Here is a 23,374-nt window from a genome sequence, read left to right on the forward strand (position 1 = left end):
AAGCCACAGCCTGACCCGCTGCTGCGTATGCTTTGCCATTTAAGCGGGATGTATCCTGGAGGGGCTTAGATGGCAAAGAGGGAGATTTAAGAGAGGATGTTTCCCCCACAGAGAGATAGCTAGCCAGCGTCTCTTCTACAGGGGGCATCTTCTCATAGCCATTTTCGCGCATGCCCTCGATGTTAGCATAACTCGTATGCTGAAACCGATGGATGCGAGAAGAAAATGGCCTCCTCCATTCTTTCTTGATTTCCGCATGTAAATCAGGCAAGAATGGAAGGCTCACCTGGGCTGGAGGGCTATGGTCAGATAAATAACGCTCATCAAGGCGACCTCGCGGCTTTATTTTGCTTGTACGTTTCCATGGCAAGTTTAACTTTGCTGTGGCACGATCCATAACCTCTAACAGCTCCTCATACGCAGGGCAGGAGGATTGAGAAGGCTCAGCCTCAGCTTCTTCGCCAACCTCAGACATCTCCTGCTCTTCCTGGGTAGAACCCAGCAGAGCACTAACTTCAGTATCAGAAAGGGTTAATGATAACACGTCTTCCTCCTGAAGTTCATTCTCGTCCGCCGCCGAAGAGCGAGAAAGGGAAAGTCCCTCTCTAAACTCTTCAACGAGGTCCACCTGTGATCCCCACGAGCTCATTCTCCTCCGTGCCTCAACAGCGGCGGGTCCTGAGCCGCGGGAGACAGATGGCTGTCCCTCTTTCCTTGAAAAGAGAGACAAACGAGAGCGGAGCTTTTTCATGGAAAAACGCTCACAGTGCACGCAGATCGCCCCCTCAAGGACATCGCGCGCGTGCTCTTCGCCCAAACAAAAAACGCAAAGACTGTGTGTGTCATCCGGTGTCAAATAACGCTGACACGGATGCACGCACTGTCTAAACGCCTTGCTAGTGGAAGCCATGATAACAAAAGTAAAGATCGCTCTTACCGTGGTCGTTTCTCAGACGCACACTTCAAACAAAACAGTCAAATGAAGACGAAGAAGATAGATGACGTGCTCTCCGGTCGCTTATTTATAGTCGCGCCGGTAGTGACGTCAGACGCTGTCGCGGCCAACGAGTTGGCGTTTTTTCAAAGTATGCTTCAGACACGGGTCACGACGAGGTGTTCCCCATAGTGTCCCTTCAGAGGACGCAGTTCGAAGTTCCCTTGAGGGGGAACCATGTGCGCCTGCCAGCTTACTTCAATCACATAACCCCTGTAGGAATACTGGCCAAAAATACACTTACTACTACTACTACTACTACTACTACTACTACTGGTACTGTACATACATAATAACATCCAGACTTGATGCAGAGATCCAGTTCAGTCTGTATCAAAACTGAAATATTATCTGTAATGCCATTGTTTAAACTTCTCTGCAGTGCAATATGGTGAGGTTAATCCACCCACCTGAGCATCTTTATTCAGATGATGTATAGGCTCAAACCCCATCTGTCGCCATTTGTTCACATCACCAGCCATAATAATTGTAACAAATGTAACATTAAATGTAACAGTAAAAAACTGCTTCGGAATGAGGTGGCAGCAGTTCTGTCATAATTTACTCAATGTCAAATTTGTCTAGCTTGTTTTGTAGAATATATATATGTGTATGAAAGACCATGGGGCCCAATAATGTTCGGATCCAACTGACTCCCAGAATATCTTCTTTAGTGTTTCACAGAAGAAAGTACTTCATACAGGATTGGAATACATCCACACCAGTAGGTGTCAGTGTGATGCCCATGATCACTCCAAAGAAAAACAAGTGAGGCGTAAACAAAATATACTGTTCAAAATATAGTAACACTACGAAGTTCAAACTTGGCAGAGATTTTCAAAGTGGAACCACTTGGAGAGGTTGTGCAAAAAAATAAAAATAAAATGATAATAATAATATAAATAAATATAATATGTAAAATGGCTAATAGGTTACTCAACAGAACACACCTGAATGTCACATTTTTTAGGATGTTAGCACATGTTTGCATAGAAAAACAATGGGAAAGCAGCATAGGGAAATGAAAAATCTCATTCTTTGTGAACGGTCCCTTAAAATGTTACTATTTAGGCATGTGTATTTGTATACAGTTTGGCAGAAGAGGAAAGTGTGCGATATTCTTTTAAATTGAGGTCAACATTACTGCAGTAAATCCAGCTACATCATCTCCCAGTTCGTTTCTGTGTGTTTGTGTGAAAGTGTTGGAGCATCTGCATGTGAACTGTGCCACTGCGCTTTGAAGCATTCTGTTTGATAGTACTCACAACAGCTTTAATGTGTTTGTGTGTGCGTGTATGTGAACCACTGTTATGTGCTGAATGAATGAATATTTCTAAAAGTAGGTCTCATTTGCATAAAAGTATGCAAGTCAGTCTGTGCAGAACTCTCGTATGGCAGAGATAACGTAAAGACTTAATTAACTGCATGAAGACGTGATCCTCTCACTCGGAAGATTCCTTAATAGTGACCACGACCTCACCTCTTTTTAAAGAATAAGAACAATCTAAATTCAGTGTACCACAACCTGTTTTCCTGTCTGATGCATTAGCATAGTATTTATCTTTGAGATGAATAGTATTTATAGTATTTATCTTTGAGAGATAAAACATGAGCGAGTGTACAGAAATGTTTGTACTCTTAGCATTCTAGTATATTACATTATTTATGCAGTATACTGTAAATACTGCAGTATGCATATGCTGCATTTGACAATGAGCAGTACACATCAGTACTGTTGTACTGCCAATACTAGGGATGTTCATTTTAATGATCGTTAAGATTTTTGATCAATTACTACAATCAATAAAACGGGTAAAAAATTCATTTATTTATTTGTTTTAAGGAATTTATCAAAATATTTTAAAAGGTTTGCTGCATGGTTAAAATAGGCCTATGCTACGGATATATATAACAAAAGTGTAAAAAAAAACAAACAAAAAAACAACAACACATAAGTCACATTTTATTATTTCATTCATAAATAGGCCTAATGCCAATGCGAAAAATGTTTTCAAACATTATAATAAACACTGTAAACATAGTTAGGCTATTTTAGTTCCCTTCACTCCACAAAAATTAACTGTAGGCTATTTAGAAAAGAGCAAGAATTAAAAATATAGAAGCTATAGCAATACAAACGACAAGCCAAAACAAATTCATTTCCGCCAAAACGCAACTGAAACCAATGTTGGGTCTCTCACTCGACACAAAATCAAAAATCAGGCTGCATTGTCAAAGTAACTGTGTGTGTGCGTGCCTTTTAGTCAAAAAGGTAATCGGAATTGTAAATGGTTTGCCTTTATTTGTGGCAAAAAAGAAAAAAAAAATATATATGTAATATTTATTTATTTATTTTTCATTCATTCATTTAAATGTGTGCAATTTTGGATTTTCCAGCATTGAATTTAACACTTCAAATAAAACAAATGAAGGTAAAAGCAGATTTTTTTTTTATTGCAATTATTTTATTTTGCTTTATTTTAGTTTTAATTTCTCTGATATGTAAAAGACATGCCAGTTTGACTTTTTTTTCACTAAGGACAAACGCAAAAATAATATCAGATGCGATTTTTAAAGATAGTGTGAAATCAAAATTGTTGTTTTTTTCTGCTTTGAGTCCATATGTGTTCTTGACTTTTACATTTTTGCAATGATTAATTGTTTGGAAGTTTCAGTGATTACCATTTCAACTATTCAAATGCAATTCATCCCTCATTAAATATATATGTACTTGTATAGTACTCAAATTTTGAGTAAAAATGTAGTTGTCAATAAGCAGCAGGCATCTGCACGGTTATCGTTTGATTGACAACCTTAAGCCTGACTGACATCTCATTATTTGGTTAGCCGTGTGTCAGAAATTGAGAATTAACACAGCTCTCTGTTTGGCTCTGGAATTTTATTGATATAAGAAAAAAAAAAAAAAAAAGACAAGGCTTCCTCTTCAAGCAAGCCCCTTTAACCTCTTTTCTCTGCCTCTGCCTGCGGGTGAGTCACCCCGCTGGAGAAAGGGTCGTCTCCGTTGCTATGGTTACAAATTTTCAATCTCCGTATTACTTTTCACCAGTCTTGCTGTGTCTTTTGTTCCATTTAATGTCAGTTGCAGTACCTGCAGTCGTGTCTTCCACAAGTCAGTCATTTGCAAGAATATCTCTCAATGTATTTCCAGTTATTTGGCTCACAAATACATGTCAATGTTTCAACCCCTAAACAATAAGAATAATAATAATTTATGTTTTTCAAAAGAAAATTAAGACCGTTTTTATGACAATTCATATTTGTTGCATTATGGCAATTATTTCATTATTCAATCTTTATCTATCTTTCTGACTAATAAAGTTTCATATGCTTATAGTAATATGCTTATACATCTTTAGAAATATTGTTGCATAAATGAACTATGTATTATTACACATAGGTAACACTTTAGAATAGGGAACACTCTTTCACTTTTAACTCAATAAACTTCTGATTTGCTGCTTATTAATATTTAATAAGGAAGTTGTTAAGTTTAGGTATAGGGTCGGATTAAGGGATCTAGAATAAAGTCATGCAGAATAAGGCATTAATGTGTGCTTTATAAGTACTAATAAACAGCCAATGTGCTAGTAATATGGAAGCTAATAAGCAACGTGTTAATGGTGAGAATAGGTCCTTAAAATAAAGTGTTAAAATAATTATTAACCTAAAATAATAAATAAATCCATCTTTCATGAAAATAATTTCACGTTGTAAAAAAAACAACAACATATTATTATTATTATTATTATTATTATTATTATTATTATTATTATTATTAAGTATTCATTTTCATTACGCAAAATATAATACGTTTTTTTTTTACTTTTGACTTTTGGGGTGTGTTCTTGTCAGGTATCTGAAACCTGACACCACATTTCCTTCACTAATATGCTGGTTTTATAATGCAAACTGTTTTAGATTAGTTTTTTTGTCTCATGTCGTGCTGTGTTGTCTCTGCTGTTAATGCTCTTATCTCTGCTGTGCAATATGCAGTGCTTTAGGTCAGAATCTCCCACACACACTCAGACTTCAGGCTAGAAGTATCTCTCTCTGTCTCCCTCTGCCTCTGCCTCTCTATTTTTCCTTCCTCCATATTTTACTGCATCCTGCTTCCAAAAGTGGACCATAACGACCTTATTTTATTTGGATTAGTCAGGATTTAGAAGGCACTATGTTAGGCTGCCAATCACAGACTCGTCTTTATTTCATTTAGGTTAGAGATGCATTAGGTAAGGGTTCATTAGCTTAGTCATTTCCTATGAGGATTACTTCCTGAAGAAACAAACCTATATTAAATTGACATCATGGGGAAAAAAGGATTTTCTTTGCTGCTTTTCCAACTAAACAGACATGGCAAATTGTATTTTATTTACCTGCAGTATTTGGTAAAATACCTTTAGTTATGGGTAGTTTTCCATCAGTTACCTTTTTATTTGTTTTTGATGTAGATTTTGTCAGCTTTCTGGATGGCACACCTCACACAGGACGTGCTTTTAATCAACTATAGTTGTAGTTTATGTTCAGTCGTGATTTAATTGTAGGGCCCTATGATTTCTGTGATGCAGAAAACACGGACAGAATCATGGAATCCAGTCTAGTATAATATGGAATGCCTTCACTACAACCTGTCAAAATAAAAGTTTGGTTTAATATGAAGAAACTGTGACAGAAATATACTATAGTTAATGTAATGATAGGATTCCAACTAATAATCAAATTATTGCTATTTATATATATTTACAAGAAAAATAATTGACCAGAATATATTTACCAGAAAAATAACAGGATTTCTGATAAAAGACCATAATAATAATAATAATAATAATAATAATTTTTTTATAAAATCAATTAACTAGAGGTGCTTTAGATTCAAATTTAATGAAACCATTAAAATGGAATCCAGAAAACTAATGGGAAGTACTCAATTTGGTAAAAGTAAAACAGAATTTGAAGGAACGTAAAAACGTGTTTCATAGGGCCGGGAAAAAAGTAATTTTGGTTTTATAAATTGCTGATAAATTGAACAATTACAATGAAAAATCCAAAAAAAAAAAAATATATATATATATATATATATATATATATATATATATATATATATATATATATATATATATATATATATATATATATACATATATATATATATATACATATATACATATATATATATATATACATATATATATATATATATATATATATATATATATATATATATAAAATGGATTTCGAAAAAAAACAAAAACAAAAAAAACAGATTTTATGGGGCCCTACAATTGCTCTTTCCCCAGTCCATTTAAAGAATCAACACAAGAAAGTTTTCAAGTCAGAAAGCTTAATGGTGTTGACATCACATTAACATATCAGTGTTCACGTTTTCATATCAACATCAAGTCATTTCACAGGCTAACGTAGTTAAATTGCTTGTTTCCTGTCTATATGGGTTAGTGAGAGGGTAAAAAGTTATCAAAATTAAACTGGAAAGTAGAGAAAGTGGATAGTTGTCACCTGTTTACAATGCAAGAGTCCTTGAGTAGTTTAAAAAAGGTGTTGAACGCTGAATCCACGTCCGTGAACCATGATGTTCTGAAGTTTGCCAAATTGGTTAGAAAGTCTCATTTACTTTCATTCCTATTAGCCTATTATCATAACAGATTAAATTTAACGAAGGCAATTAAGCCTGAGCTCTAAGCCCTGTAATGGGACGCAGGCAGCCATCATCATGTAGATTAGATGTAATTATGTTACGTGATTGTCCTTGTTTCCTGGTGCAGTCAGAGGAACGAGTCACTGTTGTTTACTCGGGAGGACGTTTCATCTGTTTCTCCTTTGTTGACATGATTCGCCGTTTCTGTCTCCGCAGTCCTCTGTACTGTCAGGTTCAGTTACTGTGGCCTTTGAAGCACACCTGAGCTGAGCTCTACTGACTGTGTGTGTGTGTGTGTGTGTGTGTGCAGATTCCTTGGCTTTTCCTTGTGACCTTGCTTGCACCACACTGTCTCTAAATGAAAGTGAATGAAAAAGGAAGTGAGGTGGAGAAAGGATCAATAGGCATCACTGCGAAAGTCGAACACGCGTTAAAGTGACTGCTAATAATTTGAAAGCTTTTCTGTCAGGGTAAATGAATAATTATTGTTATTCATCATAATACAAGATTGGTTGAAAGAGTCCTGGAGGTCAGCCTGTTAACCCCTTGTGCTGCCCTCAAATGAGTGTGCTGAAAAGGCATGACACAATTGATTGTGTTTTTCACACTTTTTGTGACAATTTATGGCTGCTGTCTAGCCTATGATGATCAATCTTTTAATTACTGCTGTTACTCTCAGCAGGTGTGGATAAACACAAAGGCTTGCGTAGGATGCAGCCTAGAAGCCACACGTGTGCAGGGGCCCCGGATTGGCCAAACTATTTTATCATTTACATCACCACTGTCACTATACAGCATAGCGGCAAAATGTCTGGATGAATGTACAATAGCGGAACACAAAAGGTGGAAAATACAAAGGTTAAAAGAACAACGTGACCAATATATACTGAAAAATGGATTAATTTGATAAAGCAAGTTCCCTTTTCCATATTGTGTTTGCGCACACAAAACAGACATGATGCAAATCATTTTTGTGTGTCTATTGTAGTGCAAAGAAACCATGTTCAAATACTGATCTTATATTAGTGCTGTCAAAATTAGCACGTCAACGCAGGCATTTATATATAGTTTTTTGACCAACTTTATATTATTATTTTTACAAATAACAACTAACCACATAACATCCATTCAGAAAAAAATGCAAGAACAACAACAACAGACATATATTCAATTTAAATATTACAATGAGAAAGATAATTGTTTATTTTATTTTATATATAATCCTGTATTTAAAAAAAAAAAAAAAAAATCTGCCAAACATCAATTGTGCTAGGTTTGATCTTATTAATTCCTGCCGTTGTACATTCACAGGCAACTATTTTAAGAATACTATGGATTCAATACGTTTTCCCACACACGTGCCACACGGTGTAAACCAGTTCTGTATTATTGTCTTTTTTGCAGCTGTAAAACCAACAAACAACATTCTTTTTTTTGTATAAGACATAAACTTGACCATGTAGTCAGTTTGTAGTAAAGAGGATACAACAAAGTTGACATGTGGACACAGATTATATACAATAGGACACTCCCAAAACATATAAAGAAAAGTACCTGATGTATTAAATTTTGAATCTTTTGTATGGAGTTATATATGTCTATTAATAACTTTGAAAATATAATGTATAAGACCAGTTTTTTTAAGTTTTATTCTGAGGTTAGACCACTTCCTCTCCCAGTCGACAGAAAATTGAATGTCAGATAGTAGATTTGAAATGATTTATGCACTCAAAGCACTTACATAGACAGGGGGTATCACCTCATCCACCACCAGTGTGCAGCATCCACCTGGATGATGCAACGGCAACCATATTGCGCCATTGAACGCCCACCTCACACCAGCTTACTGGTGGAGAGGAGACGGCATGATCAAGCCAATCAGCAGATATGGGGATTGTTAGGAGGCCATGATGGTCAGAGGCCAATGGGCGAATTTAGCCAGGATGCCGAGGTCACACCTCTACTCTTTTCGAAAGACATCCTGGGATTTTTAATGACCACAGAGAGTCAGGACCTCGGTTAAACGTCTCATCCGAAGGATATTTATGTCCCTATCTAGGTCATGCAATGCTGGGGTCCGTACAGAGTCTGTCGCATCTCTTGCTGTTGAGGCCACAACTGAATCCAAAGTACTCTGTTGTTCTTTAAGTGCAAGCTTGATACCGTTAGCAATGGCGCCTTCAAGATCCTCTCAGGAGATGGTGGAATCTTTGAATTTTTTTCTTTATTGGTGATTGCTCATTCTCTCTTTTCTGACTGTCATTGACCATAGAAATACTCATGATGGGTCAGATAGAGAGTTTATTAGCCTATAATTGTAATATAACCATAATTGTGTTAGCTTATTATTGTAATATTATTATAATATATTTAAAAATGTATTGCAATTGAAAGAATTAAGTAATGCATGTATTATATTATATTATATTATATTATATTATATTATATTATATTATATTATATTATATTATATTATATTATATTATATTATTGTAACAATACAACTCCATGAACCACGGAAGAAGGAGGCGGGAACCGGGGGACAATCAAAATCACAACTTTAATAACAAATTAAACACAAAACAGCGCGACAGCCCCTCGCGGACGACTGCCACACAAAAACAAAAGCAAACACAAAATAAATACAGGTCTGGTCCTCTCTCGTCCGTCACTGTCGTCGCTCCTGTTTTATATCCTTCCATCTTCTCCGTGGGACTCGAGACCAGTGGGTCGAGCAGGGGTCGCTCATTTCCATTCACTCAACCGGCCTTGTTGTTTATACTCTTTATTGTTACGGTTATATTTTTGTTACCTTCAAATATATGTATGTCTGTATGCAGTGGAAGCCAAGACAAATTCAAATCCAAGACAAATTCCTTATATGTGTAAACATACTTCACAAATTCTGATTCTGATTTATATTAATTTAGTTCTCACATGTTGAGAATCTAGTGTGTAATAGCGTGTAAAAGAGCAAGCTTGCACATCTGTGTGTGTATTGGTTGTTTAGTATTCAGGAGTCTCACAGTGTCACAGAGGACACGGTGCAGTTGGTCGATCAGAGGAGATGATGCTGATATCTTCATCAGCTCTTATCTCAGTGCAAGAGGTCCTTATCAGACCGACATCTCCTTCACAATGACCCCACCTAATCAATTCGCACACACAATAACAGTTCAACTCCAGACGGATCGATGGATCTCCAATACAAACACTCACACACACACAACACATGTCCTCATGTGTCCCCAGTGAGTTGGGAGACTGTGGTGTATTGCGTCAGGACTGTTGTGATTCCTGCGGCATGAGATCTCAGGGAGGAGGTCATGACACGCTCCTGTGGCACACTGTCAGATCCATCAGCACTCTCTGGAGCTTTGAGTGTGTGCGTGTGTGTTTTGTGGGGGTGTGTCCCAAAAACTCATCACTCATAAATTCAGACAAAGGAGCTGCTGATTGTTAATGTTAATTAATACATTCATTAACCTACCGCTAACCTCAGTGCGTGATTGACACAACCTCCACAGTCTGAATGTGCTGATGGCTGGATTTAAAACGCATGCTGGGAAAAGAAACAATAAGCTGCAGATTTGTCACAATGCCTTTGTGCTCCATCCAGTCAGATGGAGATGTGCCATTTGCAGCTTTAATTACACGCAGGCCATCGTGAGAGATAGTTGTAAATTTCATGCAGTGATTTGCTGAAGTTTGGTTTTGTATTTTAAATGTCATGGCTTCCTCCTCTGTCTTAATTTAGCACATTAATAAGGTCTTTGGAATTAATTAATTTATTGCTCACTGCTAATAAAGTATGTCTTAGCTTTTACCTGCATTAGTGACACTTACATTTCTGTACTTTAGACATTTAACAGATCTCTGGTTAAAAAAAAGTTTTTAGTGTTTCAAACCCGTAACCAGGCAAAATTTCTCACCAGTATGTCTTTGTGTCTGTCTGTCTGTCTGCTTGTCTATCTTTTTGGTCTGTCTGTCTCTGTATGTCTTTCTGTCTGTTTGCTTGTCTGTGTCTGTCTGTCTGTCTGTTTGCCTGCCTGCCTGTCTATTTGTCTGTCTGACTGCTTGTCTGTGTCTGTCTGTTTGTCTGCTTGTCTGTCTGTGTCTGTCTGTCGGTCTGTCTGTGTCTGACTGTCTGTCTGTCTGTGTGTCTGCCTGTCTCTGTCTATCTGTCTGACAGTCTGTCTGCCTGTGTCTGTCTGCTTGTCTGTGTCTGTCTGTCTGTCTGTCTTTCTGTTTGTCTGTCTGTGTCTGTCTGTGTGTCTGCCTGTCTCTGCCTGTCTCTGTCTGTCTTTCTGTCTGTCTGTCTGTCTGTCTATCTTTGTCTGTCTGTGTCTGTCTGTCGGTCGGTCTGTCTGCTTGTCTGTCTGTTTGTCTGTCTGTCTTTCTTTCTGTCTGTCTTTCTGTCTGTCTGTCTATCTATCTTTGTCTGACTGTGTCTGTCTGTTGGTCTGTCTGCTTGTCTGTCTGTTTGTCTGTCTGTCCGTCTGTCTGTCTGTCCGTCTGTCTGTCTGTCTGTGTGTCTGCCTGTCTCTGTCTATCTGTCTGACAGTCTGTCTGCTTGTCTGTGTCTGTCTGTCTTTCTGTCTGTATCTGCCTGTGTCTGTCTGTCTTTCTTTCTGTTTGTCTGTCTGTGTCTGTCTGTCTGTCTGTCTGTGTGTCTGCCTGCCTGTCTGTCTGTGTCTGCCTGTCTGTGTCTGTCTGACAGTCTGTCTGCCTGTGTTTGTCTTTGTCTGTCTTTCTGCCTGTCTCTGTCTTTCTGTCTGTCTGTGTCTGTCTGTGTCTGACTGTCTGTGTCTGACTGACTGACTGTCTGTCTGTCTGTCTGTGTCTGTCTTTCTGCCTGTCTCTGTCTGTCTGTCTTTTTGTCTGTGTCTGTCTTTCTGTCTGTGTCTGTCTTTCTGCCTGTCTCTGTCTGTCTGTCTGTGTCTGTCTGTCTGTCTGTCTGTCTTTCTGTCTCTCTGTCTGTCTGTCTGTCTTTCTGTCTGTCTGTCTGTCTGTCTTTGTCTGTCTGTCTGTATGTATTTGTATAATATAAAGTACAAGTGATTTGTTTTATTGTTTGAGTATTTTATCTATTTATTTATTTATTTTTTACATTTTGCAATGCAGTGTGGTCTGGACACGTTTTGTGCGATTCCCTTATGTTAAGTATTTGTTAAGTAACTGTTACAATATCTGAGTGGTACAGTGGTTCTGTTTCTTGCCATTTTCTTGTCTTATACGTCATCTAGTTTATTTGATTGCCCCTGTCTAGTTTTTCTGATTGTGTTCATGTAATGAAGTAGCTATTCATGTGTAACCCTGCATCATGCTTTTCTGCTTATCCAGAGTCTTATCACAGTCTGATAGTCTCTAGAGACCAGACGCTCATAAATCACATCACCCACTGCCACCCAAACACTCGACACTGAACTGGAGACCCTATTAACCTGCTCCTATCTTAATGAGTTAGTTAACGCACTATTTTCTGTTAATGTAGCTCATCCTTGAGCTCGGGGGCCTGGGGAATGCTGGGAAAGTGTGATAATTGGCTGTAGTTTATCATCGATTGCAGACTGATGAATGGGGCAAGAAGGGACTCCATTTGTTTATGTCTTGTTTTGCTTTATCTCATTGCCATCTTCCCCTCCCCCTCACCTCTCCATCTTTCCTCGCCTGTAGGCTGGAGTCAACGTGCTCCTGCAGGATGTGAACGGGAACATTCCACTCGACTACGCCACAGAGGGGACGGAAACCAGCTACATCCTCATCAAACACCTGGAGGAGAATGGTAGGATCCTTCATTCATTTGGTTCTTTATTTGTCAGTTTTATTTGACTACATAAAAAAGTATACTACCATTTACAAGTTTGGTTTAGATTGTGATTGATTTGATTGATTTCGCCATAGCTGCATTTATTTGATAAGGAATGCAGTACAAACTGTAATATTGTGAAATATTAATACAATTTAAAATAATTTAAATATTTCTATTTGAATGTATTTTAAAACTCAATTTATTTCTGTGATGCAAAGATGAATTTTCAGCATCATTACTCCAGTGTTTAGTGTCACATGGTCCCTCAGAAATTATTGTATTATGATTATTTGCTGTTTAGGACATATTTTAGATGGTAAAACTCTTCTGTTCTGTCTGGATTTTTTATTTTTTTTATAAACTGAAACTGCAGCAGCTCTTTTTCATCTTGTCTGGTGTAGGGCACATTCTAGTTAGATTTTTGTGTGACACCGTGTTTCCCATTGCTAACACCTGTAAACAACAAAGCAGTCCTGACAACTGATAACCGCTCAAATATATTTCTACCGACTGAATTGTATGTACAGTCCTACCATTCAGCCGTGTCGTTAACAGTCATCCGTTCTGTCAGCTCACATGCTGGATTCAGTTAGAGTTACTTTAGCCTGAGAATCAATCAGTGAGATCCAGCGAAACAGACACACTTCTCTGGGCTGCTGTCACTTGAGCTCGTTTATCATTAGAGTCAAGCCTCCAACTAACTCTGTACAGCTCCTCATCTTCTGTTATGCTGCTCTGATCTGCTTTGTCTAATAGAGCACTATTTGCAAGTTAAGATGATTTGTATTCTCCAGATGAGACAAAATGAGGACACTGAGAGAGATCCCGTCTTGTCTGATCCCGTACATAATAGCTCGGTCACAATAACTCCTCCTGTCCATCATCTGCTTCTCACCTCATCACCTGTCTTTGTGTTCATCAGGAGTGGACATGAGTTCTATGCACCAGATGAAGACCCAGCGCTCATCCACCATGCTGTCTGACGTGAGGCAGCTTGTCAGCAGCGGGGGCAGTGTCAATCAACAAAATGATGACGGGGTCACGCTGGTGAGAAAATGCATCCATCCCGAAATGTGTTACGGTTGGCTGATCTCTAAATATAGCACAGTCTGTGTAATGTGTACAGATGGTGATTTGAATCGGAAGGCTCAAAGCATGTGACGTGTGCATCTGTGTTTGCAGCTACACATCGCCAGTGCCAGTGGTTATAAGGAGGTGGTGTCTGTGCTGCTGGAGAACGGGGCAGATGTCCAGGTGTCTGACAACAGCTTCTGGACACCATTACATCTAGCTGCCAAATACGGGCAGGTACATATCATTAAATGGCATTACATGTCATTTCAGGATGGACACTGACTCGAAATCACAGTTAAATGTGGACTAAACCAGGGCTTTGCAACTTTAGGCACATGATTGATAGAATATTATATGTATTTGTTTTCTTCAGATATTTTAGAAATGTAGAAATGTTTTTTAACATGCCAGACCTCCCTGTGTTAATTTAATTTAATTTAATTTAATTTAATTTAATTTAATTTAATTTAATTTAATTTAATTTAATTTAATTTAATTTAATTTAATCTGAAGTGCTATGAAATAAAAAAAACACACACACAACTAGAAATTAAATTAAAAATAAATTAATTTAATTTAAGATTAATATTTCACTATATATTAAATGCAAATAAGTTAATTAAAATAATTTTTACGTTATTTATTAAAAGTATTTACATGCCAAGCTAAAGATAGCAGGTAAGTAAAATAAATACATATTACGTTAATCCATAGTGTTATACAAATAAACAAATGTATACTATAAAAGTTGTTTATTTATTTATGTGTTTGTTTGTTTTTACTTCTGTAGCACTTGGTGTCAAAAAGTCTGCTGAATTGGACAAAACAAATGTTCTGGCTAATTTGAATTCGCATGAGTGTAATATGCTATATTTCATTTGCCTTTGCATTTAGCCATTTTATCAGATTTCTGGTCACGGTCTGTGGAACGTATTGAAATTAGTTATCGTAGACCAAATACAGCTAATTAATTCACCTACCCTTCCTGTTTCTGATTAATGTCGCTTCATCATTGCATTGATCTTACCAATTCTCAGCCAGATTGACTCTCGCTTGGAGGATCATATGAAGTACTAATGTGTTTTATAGTTGAATAACACTGCTTACGCTAGAGGAGATTGATTTCTAGAGGAAAGGATGAACCTGCTGACATGGTCAAATATTTGATAATGTTTCAGGTTGCTGATGAAGAGAGTTTTCCTTCTTTCTTCTCCTTTGTTCTTTTTGTCCCTCAGGATACTCCTGCCTACTTGCACACCTTTCTGTTTTCCTTTTCCCTCCCCTCTTTCTTTTCTGAGGCTCAGGTTTTTAGTTTGCTTTTGCAGCCAAGTGTATGGTTTAGTTTTTCTACTAACTATGTTGCTGGTGCTGGAGCCAAAACTTTCAGAGCCCTACTAGGACATGGTGACTTATAAAAATATGGCAATTGTTTTGGTGGCAGATTACAGTTTTTATTATTCTAGTCATTTTGGTGGAAAAGGTCTACAGGACCTCTAGAGATTCAAGAGAGAGAGAGTGCAAGACAATACTCTGCTGAGAGTTACAAAAACTCCTGTGGCTGTGGTAGATTTGACATTATAGTAATCATAAATGCAGTATCATGGTACTTAAGATTCATATCTTCAGTATATCCTTCCATATTCTCAAGAAACCTCAAACTGTAGAATGATGTTCTCATGAAAAAGGATGTAAAATGTAATTAGTATTTGTTAGTGGAGGGTGGGCTGAGATTGCAGTGACTAGTGTTTGATCTGTAGTCTCAGACACCCACACACACACTCGCAAATAATAAACACACTCCGAGAGATGTTTTCTCTGCCCACATCTATAATTCATTGCGGCAGGGCAGAATCTTTCTCAAACACACAGACAGACACATCGAGTCAGTCATTAGCACTGCAGATGGTTGTGTGACTCAGCAGAACTGCCATGCACCATCTGAACCGCTGGAAACATTGAACACTACATGCAGTAAACAGGGTGGGAATACAGTATTACACCCACCACCTATCACATACACATTTATTTGGCAGCGGTGAGTAAATATGTGATGTGTACAAGCCACTATGGTGTTTTTAAAGCCTCTCTGAGACAATTACACACTCTTGTTGAACTAAAACCTTTAGTATTGTATTATGAGAATCAGACTAGATAAAAGCTGGCAAAGCATGTGTCTGGTTGACTTCGTGCTGATCTTCAGGCTTTTCTGCCTCTCATACAGCAGCAGTTTCATTCACGGCTTCATGCATGTTTTCTCTCTCTCTCTCTGATATTAACTTTAGCCATTAAGAGCTTCACAAAAAAATGAAGCAACCCAGGTTTGCTTCTTGACATTTCACTTTTATATTATATTTCTTTTTCATGGATGGATACAAAATAAATGAACAAATTAATGCAAATTAAACCCTTAATAATTAAATAATTAAAAACAAATACAAAACTAAACCTGTAAAATTGATTGAATGGAGGAACCAACAAACAAATAAATAAATTGATGAATTTTTTAGCTATTGAAAAAAAAAAAAAAAAACTATTTGCTGACATTTCGGAAACTAATAAACTACTCAGAAGTTATAGCAATGGTTGTAAGATGATATACATATTTAAAATTAAATTACACACTTAAGGTTTAAGCCATTTCTATTGAATTCAGCCATCTGACAAGTTATTCTGTTGTATTTTCTCCCTAAAGCTGTTTTGAGCTAATTTTGGACACATACATAATACATCAAAACATGCTTTCACTTCAGACATAGTATGCAGACAGTCACGCACACTCCTGCTGCACAAATCCAGTCTGAAACAGTGATATAGTGCCATGTGTGCGTGTGTGTTTGTGTAAAGCAAGCAGATGCACACTAACAGAATTAAATAGACAAGTAAACAAGTGAGAAATAATTTAACAAGTGAGAAATAATTCAACGGCCCCGAGTCAATTATTTCCCACTTATAGTATACTACATTTACCACACCTCAAGACATTGATCAGATGATATATTTAAAGGGGTTCGTCTGGGTTTTGTCCTTAAATTGCTATTGTGAGTAGGAAAACATTTTTCCACATCTCATCCAATGCCTCTTTTGCTAGCTCCAAAACGTCATTTTAAAGCTGGTAATGGAGGCTTGAGCCGTTGATTGCATTCTAATGCAGTTATTTATGAAGTTATTAGAAAGAGAGCGAGAGAGAGACAGAGAGACAAAGAGAAAGAGAGAGAGAGAGCTTGTGTGAATTAGGCTAACGTTACCTTTTGCATCTCTAAACAGTGTTGTGATTACCTTGCTAGTGGGAAATGTCATGCTTTAAGTTTCTACACTATATAGGCTAACTGATAAAATGGTCAAGGCAGTGCTGACAACACCTTTTTGTGCAAACTGCGTGAACATTATTACGGTTTTACTGTGCGAAGTGATATGGAACTAACTGTAATGCGGTCAAGAGAGCTGCCTGGAACTACATTCGCCGTGTGTTTACCAGAAAATAATTGCACACCTCAGAAATTGTGTCAGTCAATCAGAATCAATCATTCAACAGCCCCGTAGTATAAATGTAGATGAATATGTGTGTATCTGTGTGCAGGCTGTGTGAATGTGAGGTGTGAGCATATGTTTGGTGCTGGAAGCAGGAGCGGAGCCAATGCTTTAGATTAGACTCCAAGCTGATGGATGCAGACGTCTTTAAGCTGTGACCTACATCTTTTAGCATTCTCTTTGAGTTCCTCTCAAGATGTGTGTGTGCGTGTGTTTGTGTCCCTGCAGACCCACATAGTGAGCCAGCTGTTGAAGCACAAGGCAGACCCTACTCTCCTGAACTGCAGCCAGGACAAGCCCTCAGGTACAAGCACACACAAAAACTGCACTAGTGGTCAACCTATACAACGTTTTGAGTGACTGATGTTGATATCTAGGAGGAGCTGGTTCTGTTTCACCACAAAGTGTTGAAAAAAGAGAGAGAAATAAAGAAAGAAAGAAATCAAATAAACTTTGGTTTTCCCCATAAATTACTATTAAAAAATATTTTTTTTTTCACTTTAATTATAATAATATATTGTCAATTGTATAATATATTGTAAATGTAATAATAATAATAATAATCATAATATTATATTATATTCCGGACTATATATGTCGCACTTTTTTTCATAGTTTGGCTGGTCCTGCGACTTATAGTCAGGTGCGACTTATTTATCAAAATTTATTTGACATGAACCAAGAGAAATTAACTAAGAAAAATGTAACGATACATGTATTCGTCCCGAACCGTCACGGTACGGACATCTCTGTTTCGGTGCATTAGGCCTTATAATTAATACATTTCAGCGAATCAACTTAGAAAACACTTATTTGTTGTCCTATTAATAATACTTCACTGTAAAAGGTCTACTTTTTGTTTATGTGGCATTACTATCATTAGTACCGTATTTTCCGGACTATATAAGTCGCACTTTTTTTCATAGTTTGGCTGGTCCTGCGACTTATAGTCAGGTGCGACTTATTTATCAAAATTAATTTGACATGAACCAAGAGAAATTAACTAAGAAAAATGAACCAATAGAACCATTTCTCTTGGTTCTTGGTTCTAAATAAATGCGACTTATAGTCCAGTGCGACTTATATATGTTTTTTTCCTCATCATAACATATTTTTGGACTGATGCGACTTATACTCAGGTGCGACTTATAGTCCGAAAAATACGGTATATATTAGTATTCATAATTTCAGACCAAAAGTGTATATGAATGGTGAGATGTGTATCAAGTATCCTCAAAAGATTTTAATATTAATATTTTTTGCTACATCAACCCATGTGACATTAAATTTACCAAACAGCTGCAAAATCTGCTCACATTGCTAACTTTACAGAATATATAGTACATCTCTGTGACTTTCACACAGAAAAGAGATGAAACCAAAGTTGTCTGGGATGTGCTACACACTTGTGCCCCTGAGTTTGAGAGTGTCAGACTGTTCTTCCTCTCTAGAGCTTTCTGTTGGATGTGAATATTTCATAGCTGGGCAGATTCATTCAGTTCAGTCTTTCTCTCTCTTCGCTTCTCTGCTGATGTCTGTGAAACTGCTTCCACTCTCCTGTGGCTCTGGATGGCAAACGAATCAACTGCTGTCACAGCTAACTGAAACCAAGAGATTTAAAGGGAAATATAACGAGAAACAAGAAAAAAAGAGAAAAAAAGTTTGATATGGTCTGACAACATTTCAGAACTTCCATACAGTTCACTTATGGTTAGGAAACTTACCTGAATAAAAGAAGTTATTGAGAAACTCTGTGGTGTGTATACATATATATATACAACTTACAACTAACAATCGTAAGTGACCTGTTCAGCAAATAGTTTGTTGTTGTTATTAGCATAAACCTTAAAATAATAATGATGATAATAATTCTGCAAGAAAAAAACTGCCAGTGGAATAAGAAAAAATAACTTAATTCATGAATCAAGATTCTTTATTTAGTCTTTGTATCTGCAATTTTGCTTCTAGTGACTTGAGGATGTTTCTTTTCTTTTATTTTATTTTTTAAACTGGAAAGCAGAAGTATTGATTAAGAAAATGATGTAAGATTTAATTCTGTCCCCGTGCTGCATGGCTTGCAGGAGCATCAGAGACACTCGTGACCTCATGCTAAATCTCCAGCGAGGTGTTCTTTCTCCTGACTCCACAGACTCGCTCTCCTTTCCCCAGCGCTCCGCATCTCAGACTCCAATCAATAGCTCATTCTAAGACTCTGGCTTAACTCAAGGATGTCTGGGTTGAAACGTAGAGCTCAGAGAGGATGAAAAGTGAATCCTTTCTTTTCACTTAAAGTCTCTTTAGAGAGCAGTGTATATATCTGAAGAGAATGTGTGTGACTGGAGGACCATTCTCTTGGGTGTCACTCTTTCTTGGTAGGAAAGACAAAAGGCTGGTCCCTTACAGTTCCTTTTTTGGGGGACGGATTATCCACCTCCCCGTCCCCCAGTCGGAGCACAGATGGATCAATCTGCAGTAGGGCTCAATGCCCATCACAATACGGCCACATCCATGTGAGAGACAGAGGGGATGAGGGAGTAAATCAATTAGGGAAATCGTGGCCCAAAATGATATAATAAATGCTATGTTTAGTCTCTAATAATTGTCATACTTTGTAGAGATGGAACTGTTTGCCTTCTCTATGAAAAGAAATAGCTTAGACAAAAATGGAAGTTTAGTTATCTTTCTAACCTAATATTTCTTTCCTTCATCTAAAAATGTATAATTCTCTTCTAATCTTCTGCTACAACTGAACAATCACTTCTGACTTGAAGTAAGATGATTTTATACATTGATCCACATTCTTCTTCTTTTTTTTCTTTCTTTTTTTACAGACATAGCTGCTACTGAGCAGATTGCAGAGATGCTGATGAGAGCAGAGGAATTCTGGGTACAGAAACAGACAGACCCCTCAGCTCTGCCTCCACAGTCAGAAGAGCACTACACAGAGACTAACCAGGACAGCAGCCTGCCTGTGAAGAAACTGTATGTGCAGTATTTACAGAATGTATTTATGATTCAGTAAAAAAAAATGATATTTGAGGAAAGATGGTAAAAAAAAGATTAAAAAAAATATATATATATAACATGTTATAAATGAAATCTGTACTGAATCTGTTCTCATACTGGGGCATTAAAATGCAATATAATGCCCCAGTATGAGGGGACAAGATAATGCCCCAGTATGAGAACAGATTCTGCACATTTATAACATGTTATAATTATGGGTTGTTATTATTTATTTATTTTTAAGCATTTTTGCAGCATTATTAAGGCCATTGTTATTATAGCATAAATGCATTCATGCCACCTCTGAGCTGCATTAAAGATTAGGGGCCCTATTTTAACGATCTGAAACGCAAGTGTCAAAGCGCAAAGCGCAAGTAACTTTGTGGGCGGGTCTCGGCGCTGTTGCTATTTTCCCGGCGGAATAAATGGCTCTTGCGCCCGGTGCAAATCTAAAATGGGTTGGTCTGAAGTAGCTTCATTATTCATAGGTGTGGTTTGGGCGTAACGTGAAATAAACCAATCAGAGCGTCATCCAACATTCCCTTTAAAAGCAGGTGCGCAAGTTCCATTATGGATTGCTATTATTATGGCGTATTTACCAGGCGCACGCCAGGAGCGGTTCACAGCCGAGGAGACTGATGTTCTTGTAAGAGCAGTGAAAGACAGAGAAGTTGTGTTGTATGGGGATGGGAGAAACCCACCCAAAATAGCGTCGGTTAAACAGGCGTGGGAGGAAATAGCCACAATTGTTTCATCGATTTTTTTTTCCTGGTTCTTGACGGACAAACCAATTTGTCAGATGTCCTTATATACATATATGACCTCAAACAGGTCTGATCCTTAATTACTACAATTAGCCTGAATAATTTGTAAGCTAGATTTATGCCTATTTTTTCACATCTTCGTGGCACACCACAATGATTTCCGTCATCTCATGTGTTCATATTTTTTTAAGTGTAACAATTTATGATTTGCAAAAATAACTGTTGCATCTGTGTAGATTACATGAGCAAAGTGTATGCGCGTTGTGCACGCTATACATTTTGGTCAAGCATGCGCCCTTAAAATAGCATAAGAAACAAAGCGCAACGCGCCACTGACTTTAGACTAGGTTTTTTCTGGTCAGTGGCGCAATTGTTTAATGGAACAGCAAAATAGCACCAGGGATTGTTTGCGCTGGAACACGCCTCCTTTTTTGCGCTGAACCGCCCAGGGAGCGCAAGTTCATTCACTAGTTTAGCGACGTGCTTCTGTGGAGGGAAAAGCGCGCTTTGCGCAGGTGCAAAATAGGAATGACACATGCGTCGGTGTACAAAGTCAATTGCGCTGGGTGCAAGATAGGGCCCTAGGTGTGTAAATACTGTACACCTAAATGCTACTTTAGATGCAGGTTTTGTGCCACCATGGCAGTGCAAAGATGGGTTTCGTTGATATTGACTGATTTCTTTCTTTTTTTAAATTCTTTCTTCAGGGCTACTATGGCTCTACCCATCTCTAGGAGGGACAGTTTGTTGGAGAAGGAGGCCATGTTCAGGGACTCAGGAGGAGCTCTGACGCAGCAGCCTTCACTTGATAGCGGGCTGGACGGACCGTATCCCAGCGCTGCAGGAAAACTGGAGCAGGTCAGAGGAGAATTGGGAACTTCTCTGGGGAAAACTGTCCTTCAGAGACAGTTTAACATTTCTAGAGTACATATTATGGTCATTCTTCTGAAACAAAGCACTAAAGATCATCTAGCTCTGTTCAAAAACACAGTGATATACTTATATGTACAGCACGACATTTAATGCACAAGCATCTATAAACTGAAATGATCCCATACATTCACTTCTATAAAGCAACTGGATTATGTACTGGTCTTGCACATTCAGGGTGATTTTTTTTTTTTCTTGTTCCTAAAGAGTACAAGACAGGTTTTGGATTAATGCATTTGATAAATCAAACACAATGAAACCCGGACATTTATTAAAGTAGGCTTAACAGTTTCCCTAAAGTAAACATAAAATATACATATTATATATTTACTTGTGTTGGTCCAAATACAAATCCTGTTCATTTGTTTATGTGCAATACAAAAGAGAATTTTACATTGCCTTTAAAATACATCCGAATATTTGAATCATTTGAGTATTTCTGATTTCGTAATAGAGAATGTGTTTTGTGTTTCAGGTGAAACTAATGCCTCCTGCTCCTAATGATGACCTTGCATCCCTCAGTGAACTCACAGACAGCAGCTTGCTCTACGAGATGCAGAAGCGCTTTGCTAACGACCAGATATATGTACGTAAATACTCAAACACACATACAATCATAGGGGCTATAATGAAGCATGCAGTTGTTTTACTCAGAGTTGTGTATTAACCATGTCACTTCCTAAATCCTCAAATTGCGAATAAATACACAGTTCGAAACCCAACCCTCAGTTAGCCCATTCAGAAGCAGCCTTTCATTCTCTGTCTTAACCCACTCTGAAGGAGTCAACGTCCGGTTTCGGGCCTCTATCATACACTGTGATAGATGTGGTCTTTCACCAAGCCATCCGGTCCAGTGTGCCTTTCTCACACACACACACACACACACAAACTGCTGCTGTGTCTCTTGTCTTGAGGTCTTGGAGAGTGGCCAAGGCCTCTGTTTGTAGCGTGGCCGAGGGACTGGTGTTTGGATTGCAGCCCTCTAGGTCTCACTGTATTCAGGCCAAAGACTCGAGCCAGCCCTGGGGAGATGAAAAGACATTCTTACACTGACTCTCTGTTAATGGCTGCTGTCGTTACTGCTACTGTTACCACAATAGCTCTTGCTACTATAAATCTTTAAACATTTATTATATGTCTTAACGGTACTATAATCCTACAGCTGCAATAACTCAGTTATTCTTTATTCTATCTCTACCAAAACAGATACTGTCAAAGCCATTACTGCTACGTATTTATATTTAAAGGGCCATTTCTCCAAAGACTGGTAGTTTAGTTTTATAGGACAGTATTTTTTTTTTAAATCTTTTTCTGACTTTCAATATTTTCTATTTTGCTCTGTGATTTCAATGTGGTTTGTAATTTGGACCTAACTGCACTAGACTTGTTCATTATTAATATATATATATATATTATATATAATGTGAAGGGTGAAAATTTTCAAAAACTCTGGTTGCAGTGTTATTGTGTAGACAGCAAAACTGAAACTGTTTTTTGGTTTGTGACCTCAGAGTCTACACTGTTAACTCCGCCTACTGGAAACTTTTTCAGGCTTCTGATTGGCCAACATGGCTTTACGGTTTGAGATTAGAGCG

At 37.7% G+C, this 23,374-nt stretch overlaps 1 protein-coding gene across 4 annotated transcripts in view; it reads left to right on the forward strand.

The window, feature by feature from the left end:
- Positions 1 to 23,374, forward strand: part of LOC113108919 (unconventional myosin-XVI-like) — a 222,370-nt gene that overhangs the window by 90,940 nt on the left and 108,056 nt on the right. For all 4 annotated transcript variants that reach the window (XM_026272343.1, XM_026272342.1, XM_026272344.1 and 1 more), the window contains exons 5-11: positions 12,342 to 12,450; positions 13,400 to 13,524; positions 13,660 to 13,785; positions 17,308 to 17,383; positions 19,911 to 20,061; positions 21,557 to 21,707; positions 22,255 to 22,365. In XM_026272343.1, the coding sequence (XP_026128128.1) occupies positions 12,342 to 12,450; positions 13,400 to 13,524; positions 13,660 to 13,785; positions 17,308 to 17,383; positions 19,911 to 20,061; positions 21,557 to 21,707; positions 22,255 to 22,365 (849 nt within the window). The remainder of the gene's footprint in view (positions 1 to 12,341; positions 12,451 to 13,399; positions 13,525 to 13,659; positions 13,786 to 17,307; positions 17,384 to 19,910; positions 20,062 to 21,556; positions 21,708 to 22,254; positions 22,366 to 23,374) is intronic.

Source organism: Carassius auratus, chromosome 9, assembly GCF_003368295.1.
Source record: "Carassius auratus strain Wakin chromosome 9, ASM336829v1, whole genome shotgun sequence".
NCBI lineage: Eukaryota > Metazoa > Chordata > Actinopteri > Cypriniformes > Cyprinidae > Carassius > Carassius auratus.